The 10,236-nt window shown below is 42.0% G+C and overlaps 1 protein-coding gene across 1 annotated transcript; it reads right to left on the minus strand.

Annotated features, from left to right (window-relative positions):
* Window positions 1-1,306: 1,306 nt before the first annotated feature.
* On the minus strand, window positions 1,307-3,679 carry gadd45ga (growth arrest and DNA-damage-inducible, gamma a). Its single transcript, XM_036578135.1, has 4 exons — window positions 3,552-3,679; window positions 3,024-3,125; window positions 2,466-2,676; window positions 1,307-2,077 (listed from the first exon to the last, which is right to left on the minus strand). The coding sequence occupies exons 1-4, from the start codon at window positions 3,602-3,604 to the stop codon at window positions 1,964-1,966; spliced, it is 480 nt and encodes a 159-aa protein (XP_036434028.1). The 5' UTR covers window positions 3,605-3,679; the 3' UTR covers window positions 1,307-1,963.
* Window positions 3,680-10,236: the final 6,557 nt, after the last annotated feature.

Raw genomic sequence — 10,236 nt, forward strand, 5'->3', positions numbered from 1 at the left:
TTATTCCAGTGTTTTATATGTGGCACTACAGGTTCGACTTTGTCTATTAAATCTGGAAAAACTTAATTTTCCGATGCATATTGATCACGTATCGTGAAAACTTCTTTAAGTATCATGATATCACATTCTGGCCATATCGCCCACCTCTATGACACATCTGAAGAATTTACAATGCGATTTACGTGGATATGGAAATGCTTATTTCGGCAGAGGACCAATGATCACTGGGATGGGCTCCGGCAACCCCACCGTGACCCAGAAGGATAAGCGGTTTAGATGTGTGTGTGTGGAAATGCATATTTCGGCAGAGGACCAATAAAAGGTCCGCTGTGTGAAGTGCATTCCTATTCACTTGTTAATAACAGGAAAGATGAAATTTAATGAGTTAGAGAACCTTCTTACATATTAAACTGACTGTGTTTGAGCACTAAGACACACTGCGTTATTAAAGATTCTATTACAGGGCAGAAATAGATGCATTTCTGCTATTAAATGCTTATTTGCCATCACAATATCAGCCTTTACTGATATTACAAAAGCTACAAAGGCTCATCACAGATGATATGCAAATGAGCCTTTAACTTTACTGTGTGCTGTGAGCATCCAGACCAATCACAGCTTTTGTTGGTGTTGGTATTCATATAACAAAGGTTTGGAACATATTGTAAGTAGGGCTGGGCAATATGACTATACACACACACACACACACACACACACACACTTTGAATGGGAGTTAATGGAACCAGAGTTTTTGCCAAATAGTTTAAGTGTTTCTATTGGTCTGTTCATCACAACATTAATATATTGGTATCTTCAAATTGTCAAAAAATTAAAAATGATATGTAAACTTGCTTTCATGAACATAGTGTATATCGTCAGTGCCTGTAAAACACTGACCAACTGCACATTTCATTATAAATTATCCTCGTTTAACTGGAATTAATGATAAATATTGAATAAAAATCACTTTGTTCAAAGTTTTTAAACTATTTTTTTTTAATGTAGCTCTTTTTTGCTGTTCCAGCTGATCGAGTGTCTAGAATGAATACTGACATATTGTGTACCATGAAAATGTATTAAAGTGTTATCAGTATCGCCCACCTCTCACTGTGAGGTGCATCAGACCAGTATTACACTGGTCAATGAGTGACGCACTGCAGTTTGCAGCAATATAACCATAATATTAGTATTTTGTCCATGTTGTGCAGTTACTAAGGTGTTATTACTTAACTTCTGAGCTATAACCATGTTCTTTCAGAGTTTGGTGTATCAGAACGGTGCCAATAACTTTAAAAACACAACACAATTTTCAATCTGAACACATTTATTGAAGTTTCCAAAACAGAGTTGCTTTCGCAGCTCCGCCATCTGCTGACATTGCATCACAAATGTCACTCACAAAATAAAGAAAAACAAGAATGAAACAGGTGAGGAACATCACCCAAACAAAGCGACCAATCAAATCAAGCCTGTTCATGACCAGACCGGCCAAGTTCATGAACACGGAAGTGCTGCAGTCCACGGTGGGCTGATCGAACGACCTCCCAGTCAAAGTAACTATCCAGTCCATGCAAGTTAATCAATCAACGTCTCCAAACCATAAGCACTAAAGCGCAAGTCCTTCATAAAAAATAAATCTTTTCCCTTCATCTCGCTTTCTTCTGCTTCCCCATCATCCCACATTCCTCCAGAGAACACGCTTCCGGTAATTCCTCCACAGCTCCTGCACTCCGTCCTCAACCCCACCTTCCTCGGCATCGTCTCCGCCAAGCGGCATCGGGCAAACAGCTTTTTTAGGCCACACTAGTCCACTGACCGCGTGTTTCCTACGGCGCAGACTGACGCCCACATGCTGGTTCAGTCCGTCTCTCTGGATGGGATAATCCAGGATAATCCAGACAACTTCAGGACTCCGCACCTAGAAGTTTCACGTACTTTCCTGCCTCATAAGATCCCGCGGCCTTCAGCGTTCTGGAAGAGTGATAGCTGGAACCCACTCGTACGCGCCGCGCCTCTCCTCGCAGAACAGACTCAGCTTTTCCAGAGACGGGTCTTTCCAGGATTCCAGATCAGGGTTCTGCAGGAAAATAAGGATGTTTTAGCTTATCTTGCAGAGAAAAGACACTTAGAGAGCAGCTATAAATACTAAATGAATACTAGTATAGCGAAAGTGTGGGAGGTACCAGTTACGGAGGGCCAGACTTTGGCATTTGACCTCATTTAACCACTTAAGGAACACGGTAATCAAATTAGCCTTAAAACTTTTTTTCAATCACTATTATGTGACCAACATCTAGAGAGAGTCGACTGGAGACCCACATACAGCTGTGTTCCCAGAGTTAAACTGCTCAAATGCCACCAGTCTGGGTGGGGTCAGCATGCCTGATGCAGCCCATCAGCCCAATACTAAGGCCTACAGAAGCTCAGTTAATTCTGCATCCTGATTCAGGGGTCAGTAAACGTACCGTTACAAGGATGCAGTGGGCGTCCTTTGGTTCGCCGGTCTCGTCGCTGCCCACGATGTCGGCGAGCCTGTCGATGTCGCTCACCCGGACGATGTTGATGTCGTTGTCGAAGCAGAAAGCCTGGATGAGGGTGAAGTGTATCTGCAGGGCGATGTCGCACTCGTACTCCTCGTCTGTCGCCAGCACGCAGAACGCCACGCTGTCCGGGTCACTGTTTACAGAGACAAAGAGAGAAAGAGCACGATTAGAGCCATGCAGCCTGCATTACATATTAATATATTAGGAAAGTGCATTTCCTGAAGAAAATGCAGAGTAACTGCACACGGGTGGTTGGAAAGGTCTTGAATAGGGGCTGCTATGGAATCCCAGGTGGTTGCTAGGGTTCCCACATGTTCAATAGGGTGTTGCTAATGGACTTGTATTATATAGAAGTTCTATACTGGCACCATTCCCAAACATACTGGATTTGGAACGATGTTGGTATCTTAAACTGTGGAACAACTCAGCAGCAGAAAAGTACTAAGACTATAAACGGGATCAATAATAAAGGACACTCACACATTCATGACCTTCGCAGACTCGTAGACTCCAACTGTGAGACAGTCGTTCTTCTTGGCGGAGAGCAGCAGCTCCTCGAGTGCTGAACCTGCACTGCGCATCCTGGAGGACAGAGACACGGGAGCGCGCATTAGACACACGGGAGCGCGCAATGTGAACATCTTAACCAGCTACTACGAAGCCAGTCTGAGAGATACGCTGCTATGAGAGTGATTCACGTGTGCGCGCATTAGAATAACGGGAGCGCGCACCTGCACCTACTATAGAGCGTCACCCAAAGCAAAATTTAGCTTCTTTAATGCAAATATATTATATTTAATAGTATTTTTTTTTAAACAACATAACCACTAAAGGACTGATGTGCAACCATTTGAGATAGAAAATGTCAAAAAACTACGAACACCTTTTAGTTTCGTTAGGAATTTTCCAGAATAGGAAAATAACGCTAACTTACACATTCGCATCGCTAAGCTAACGTTAGCCAAAAAATGTTTAAGAACTCTGAAGAATCCGAGTCCGAAAACTCACCTGTCGCTCGTATTGGTCCCGTTGTCTTGTCCACAAACTTCTTCAAAAGTCATGACTGGAAATCCAAACCAATAATCCGATTTATCCTCGTTAAAGTGTCCCGCTCGGCTCCACTCCACTCTCCTCCCTCAGCCGTCTGTGAGCTGCTTTGACTGTTAGCAGCCTTTTATAGCCATCGCCTCAGCGCCAAAACGCGTCCCGATTGGCTGTTCCTCCTCAAGGGCTGCGCCGTGGTTGGCTAGTAGCTCACACGGTCTGAACTCATAGCAGAACTTAGCGCATGAGGTGAGGCATGGGACTCGGATTGGATGAGGGCTCAGGCGTATGCAAATACTCGTGATTCCTGTAAACAGCCCACGTGGGTTTTTACAAACCGAGCTGGCTAATTATTAATTTATAAAACACGTAAAAAAATACAAAATGTGTTTATTTGCGGATAAAAAATATAGAATAAATCAGATTAAATTATTTAAAAATGTGATGCTTGGAAATAGAGTTGAGAGAAATATTTTAATAATTATTATTTATTTATTTAAAAATGATTTATTTAAAAAGGTCCTTATAAAAATATATATATATATTTTTTTTTACTTTGTCTTCTGATTTCTGCAAAGAAGCATGTGCGGCGCCGCACTCTTTGTTTTGTGTGTCGGGGAAAATAATGGGCACGCGCTGCACCTGCTTCCAGCTGAGTATGTGCGCGCGCGTGCCTCTGATCCTCTTGTTTTGGTTCAGGGTTCCAGGAATCATCTGATCCGTCACTATCAGAGCCTTAAACATCCACATTAAGCACCTCAGATATTTATTAATCCGGTTGTATTGCTCTGATTGTGATTTGGCTTTAATCACTAAAACACAAACAGCAGCAGATTGAGAGCTCGCGCGCATATATAAATAGAAGCTGCAGCAGTAAAAACTGTAAATACCCCTCTTACTGTAAACGGGTAAAAGTGTCGCTGCACTGCACAGCTAAACTGAAGAGGTGGCGGCATCTAGCGGCGCAGCTTCAGCATGACACTCATTGTCCATTGTATCAGCTCCACTTACTATATAGGTGCACTTTGTAGTTCTACAGTTACAGACTGTAGTCCATCTGTTTCTCTGATACTTTGTTAGCCCCCTTTTACCCTGTTCTTCAGTGGTCAGGACCCCCATGGACCCTCACAGAGCAGGTACTATTTGGGTGGTGGATCATTCTCAGCACTGCAGTAACACTGACGTGGTGGTGGTGTGTTAGTGTGTGTTGTGCTGGTATGAGTGGATCAGACACAGCAGTGCTGCTGGAGTTTTTAAACACTGTGTCCACTCACTGTCCACTCTATTAGACACTCCTACCTTGTCAGTCCACCTTGTAGATGTAAAGTCAGAGACGGTAGCTCATCTGCTGCTGCACAGTTTGTGTTGGTCATCCTCTAGTCCTTCATCAGTGGTCACAGGACGCTGCCCACAGGTGCTGTTGGCTGGATATTTTTGGTTGGTGGACTATTCTCAGTCCAGCAGTGACACTGAGGTGTTTAAAAACTCCAGCAGCACTGCTGTGTCTGATCCACTCAGACCAGCACAACACACACTAACACACCACCACCACATCCGTGATTCAAAATCAAACGTTTACAGTGCAGCATGTTCAGTGGTCTCAGACCTTCTTTATGGAGATTTACCTTCTTGCAGGTTTTACCTTCAACCCAAATCTAACACATAAGCATGTTTTTACCTTTATTTTTATTATTATTATTATTAATAATAATTTATGCATTTTTACTATATTTTTACATGTTTTTAAGTATTTTATGTTATTAATTATATTTATATTAGCTACTTTAAATCCGGTAATGTTTACTAATTTCTATTTTGTCTATTTTTAACCAGTTTTATTTAATGTTTATTACTCGTTTCAATCCTTTGTTCTCTGTTCTAACACTTGGTTCTATTGCAAATGGGCCCCTTCCTCCCCTCAGTGTACTTTAAGTTTAAATAAAGGCTGATTGATTGATTGATTGATTGATTGATTGTATCAAGGACTTCTGAAGGTAGTAATCAGGTGGATGAGGTAGGAGCCGAAGTCCACAGAGAGGCAGATAAAGCACTGATATAGCACATCATCACTGACCAGATCTGACCACAGAACCACTGACGGCTGTATATTTTTGACTGACACGCCCTTCTGAACTCAATATGCACAGTGATGCTTCTCAACCAGAGCCTTTTAGAACCATCTCAGAGTTTAAAACGTCTGATAGTAAAAACTTTTTTAAATCTTTATTAGACTTTTTTAGGAACTGCAGGAGCCCCGAAACATCTCAGCGATAACAGGAGCTGATGTGGCTCCATCTCCACCAACACAGCCACAAGCAGGAGCGTCCCACGCCTCAGAGAGTAAAGAGAGATCTTCAAGCCTGAGTTTTTTCTGCTGGTTAAAAACTGACTTTGAATTTATTTGAATTTATTCAGTGAAAATTGAATTTACACATAGATTTACTCGATCATGTGAGACCAATGTTCAGCGTCTGAATTTGGTTCTTAAGTATTAGCACTGGAGCTACGATGCTAATGTAGCTAACAAGCTAATGGAAGCTAATACCCCACCAATTAGCACCAGGCCCTAATTACTCACCTCAGACTGTGTGGAGCTCTTAAATAATCTGATTATTTATTTGATTGTGCAGTTTCTGGCAGCCGATCGAGAAACAAACAGCAGACACGTTTACACGTCATCAGACTGAGGGCTTCGCTTTAGCAGCGGCTGAGCTAGTCAGTTTGAAGTCCTTCAAACCCCCACAGTCTGATCAAGAGTCAGATAAACTCAGAAACAAGGCAGGCCGAGGGCGAACGATGACGAGTACGAGCCTAAAGGGGACTCAGTTTTATTCCCACTTAGAAGGATGAATTATTACGGCGCCCCTGAGAGGCTGTGGTTCAAAACACATCACATCGCACTCACCGTCAATAACTCTGCATTTTCTCGCAAAGTTTGTGTTCACTCGCAATATTGTTCTCTGTTGTGCACTCACTCACAATAATTGTGTTCTCTTGCAAAGCTTTTGCATTGATACGCAATAATTTTGCATTCACACGCATTGTTTTTGCATTTCCTTGCAGTTTTTGCGTTCACTCGCAGTAATTGTGTTCACTTGCAATATTTTTGCGTTTCCTTGCCAGGTTTTTGCGTTCACTCACATCAGTGTTCTGTTGCAAAGTTTTTGCATTCATTTGCAATAATTTTGTTCCCTTGCAAAGTTTTTCATTGATATGCAATAATTTTGCGTTCACTTGCAATTTTTTGCGTTCACTCACAACAATGTTCTGTTGAAAAATTTTAGCATTCATTTGCAATAATTTTGCGTTTCCTTGCCAAGTTTTTGCGCTCACTCATTTCATTTTGTAAGATTTTTATTTAACCTGCACTTTAGAGCCTCTGTAAATTATTTGATCCTCAACAAATAAGAGATGTTTTGCGTTACCTGTGGTGAGACATTGTTGTGTACGTTGGCTTTTAAAGTGACCCTGAAACCACACGGCTTCCTCACACAAAATAGTGCTGATGATATTTATCTTATACAGAGTTAACTATGGCTAGTTAGAGTCCTCATGTAATGGCCTTTATTGAATGTTTGCAGTCCAGCTGGTCACTCACAGAGCCATGGCTCTGCTCTGGTCACTCAGAGGATGAACTATCTCGGGAAACTGAGAAAACTTTGGCAACAGACGACATTTTGGCCTTTTTGTGCTCTGGAAACTGTACATTTTGCTCAGGAAAAGTATCGAGTCGTTTTTTCTTGCAAATATAAAAGATCACAAACATCAGCACATTGTTGAAATGATAAAACCATTATTTCACAGATTGTTTAAAATCCCTAAAAATTAAGTGGTTAGGATGTAAACAGAGTCATTCAGAGTGGTTTGGAGTGAAACGCTCCGTTCTAGATAAACTTACCGAGTCAGAACTGTTCATAGTGGTGGTGATAGGAACCAGACGTCCACCTCTAAAAGCTCCCTCACAGAAAGTTCCTACATGAAATGGTTATGAATTCACTGCCTGATGACTGAGACACTGTTTTATGATAGTGGAGGGATACATGCAGGGCGCTGTGAGGCAAAATAGTCCCCAAAGAAAACTTATTTCAGATTTTCCATCATCAACATTCCATATAGTCCAAAACTCAGACGATGGATTTAGGAGTCTGTGGAATTCACCGTTGATGAACTCTGCAGGAGTGTGTGTGTGTATGTCTGTCTGTCTGCCCTGTGATGGACTGGCGACCTGTCCAGGGTGTATCCTGCCTTTCGCCCAATGACAGCTGGGATAGGCTCCAGCACCCCACCGCGACCCAGAAGGATAAGCGGTTTAGATGACAGATGGATGGATGAACTCTGCAGGTCTAATATGAAGGTTTTGCCGCCCTCTGCTGGTCATCCGGGGAAATGCAATGATGTAATCTCTGTGCAACGTTGCTTGCAGCCTGAAAATGTCAATCAGTGTTAAAACTGAAGCCTATTGGCCGCGAGTGTGTTGGGATTTTTTTGTCTTCTACTGTTTAAGTATTATACTGTAATTTCATTCACATTACTTCTGTCATTTCAACTGTAATGGTTCAGCTTTCTGCTGTTTTGCTGAGTTTTTATGCTTAAAATGAAAAGTGCTATAAATAAAGGTATATTTATATCGCCAAGGCCATCACCTCCCTACAAACGCAGGTGCAGCCACATTTCCAGAGGCATTATCAGGATGAACAGTGTGTTTTGTGAGTTAGCATTAGCATTTTTGCTCTGCGATTTGTTTAAACATGCACAGAATTTTAAAAATGACCTATATTTAAACCCAGCAGTGATTTTGGTCATAAATTGTCATGCAAATGTGTAAAAACGGCAATAAACCAACATGGATAGTCTACTGGATTAGCACCTGTGCTTTAGCTTGAGTTTTAAAGGGGAACTCCACCCATTTTTCCAAAATTCTCCATAACTAGATGGTTAAGATGTAAACAGAGTGGTTCAGAGTGGTGGTGATAGGAACCAGACGTCCACCTCTAAAAGCTCCCTCACAGAAAGTTATGAATACGCTGCCTGGTGTCGGAGACGTTGTTTGACACCATGATGAACCACCTCACACCAGACCACTCTGAATGACTCTGTTTACATCTCACACACTGAATTATGGGGGGGGTTTGAAAAGCGGTGGAGAAATTGTAGGTAAATATTAGGGGTGGGAATCTCTCGGCAGCTCACGATTCGATTCGGTTACGATTCTGAGGTTGATTATAAAACGATTATCGATGCATCTTTTTTCTATTCAGGATTTCATTTTGTACTTTTAAAGCAAAGAATTAGTAATGATCCATAATGAAATTACTTCTAATATCCTTTATTAATAAATCAAACAGAGGTGATGAGGCTGAACTGGAAGACTCTCATTCACTGCTCTTGTTTGGAGCACAGGAGACGCTGCTGCGGCTCATCTGTGATGAAATGTTATGGTGAAATAAGACTGTGGTGATGGACGTCCACGCAGCAGACTGCAGCTATTCTACCCCTACCAGTGATTCTATAACGTCGGTTTAGGTCTTGTTGTATAGAGTGTGGGGGTGGGGGGTGGGGGAGGGGGGGTTGCTGTGTAAGTGAAATATCTTCAGTTCTCAAAGACTGAATACAGACGCAAATCCTTGGCAATAAAGGTTGTGATAGAGTTTGTAATTCGCTTCCGAGTTGGGTGGAAGCTTTGACATCGCTTGCTCGGTGGTCCTCTGGTTGGAGCAACTTCAACCGGACGGAAAACGGGTGGAAACGTGTAATATGGTTGCTCATGTTTATCGTTTCTGAAATATTTTAGTTTAGTGTGACACACCTTGCATATAGTGTGGCTCTGATCCAGGTCCCTTCTCCCTTCAACTCCACAGAAGCCAAAGTGCTTCCATACACTAACTGAGCTCAGGGCTCGGCAACGTGCGGCTCTTTTACTGCCCTGTTGTGGCTCCACAGCAGAATCAGGTTTGTAGGTAATAATAAAATAATCCTCCTTTACAGTAAAATAAAGCTCAGCTGATCGTTCAACACAGTTTAACTATAAATGGTCTTAAACGCTGCTAATTTAACACCCTGCAGGTCATGTAGCAATTCAACCAGTCTCCCTTAGCTAGTAGCTAAAGAAAAGGCAAAGAGACAGATTTAAAAGGAACATTTGGAGACGAATGGACTTATTCGCATTTATAAGCACTGCAGTTGGTTTCCTGGTACGTTAAATCTGCAATGAGAGACTGACAAACACTAAAAAGTTGCGAAGATGAAGTCGCTTCTCTTTGGAATTTTCCCGTTCCACCTTAAATGGTGCCGCATTTACATTACAGTCAGAATTTAAGGTGGAACGGGAAAATTCGAACAAGAAGCTGGGGAATAAGAAGCGACTTCAGCCTCGTAAAACAGTCGAACATTGAGAGACATTTTACAGGAAACCGTTCTACGTTTAAGGGAAAGTTTCCTGCCGGAGATGAGAGAAAAGTGGCCACAGCTGAGCTGAGGATTAAAGCAGAACAAAGTTAATCTGCGTTTTCGTTTGTATTTTTAGCCTTTACTACGACATCATCACCCACCGAGACATGTTTACAGCCAAGATGGTAAAACATTACTTATTAACTAATTAAATGGACATTAAATGTTGAGGCTCCCAAGCTGGTCTGATTTTTGTTGACAG

The sequence above is a fragment of the Colossoma macropomum genome, unplaced genomic scaffold (genome assembly GCF_904425465.1).
Source record: "Colossoma macropomum unplaced genomic scaffold, Colossoma_macropomum, whole genome shotgun sequence".
Taxonomy (NCBI): Eukaryota; Metazoa; Chordata; class Actinopteri; order Characiformes; family Serrasalmidae; genus Colossoma; species Colossoma macropomum.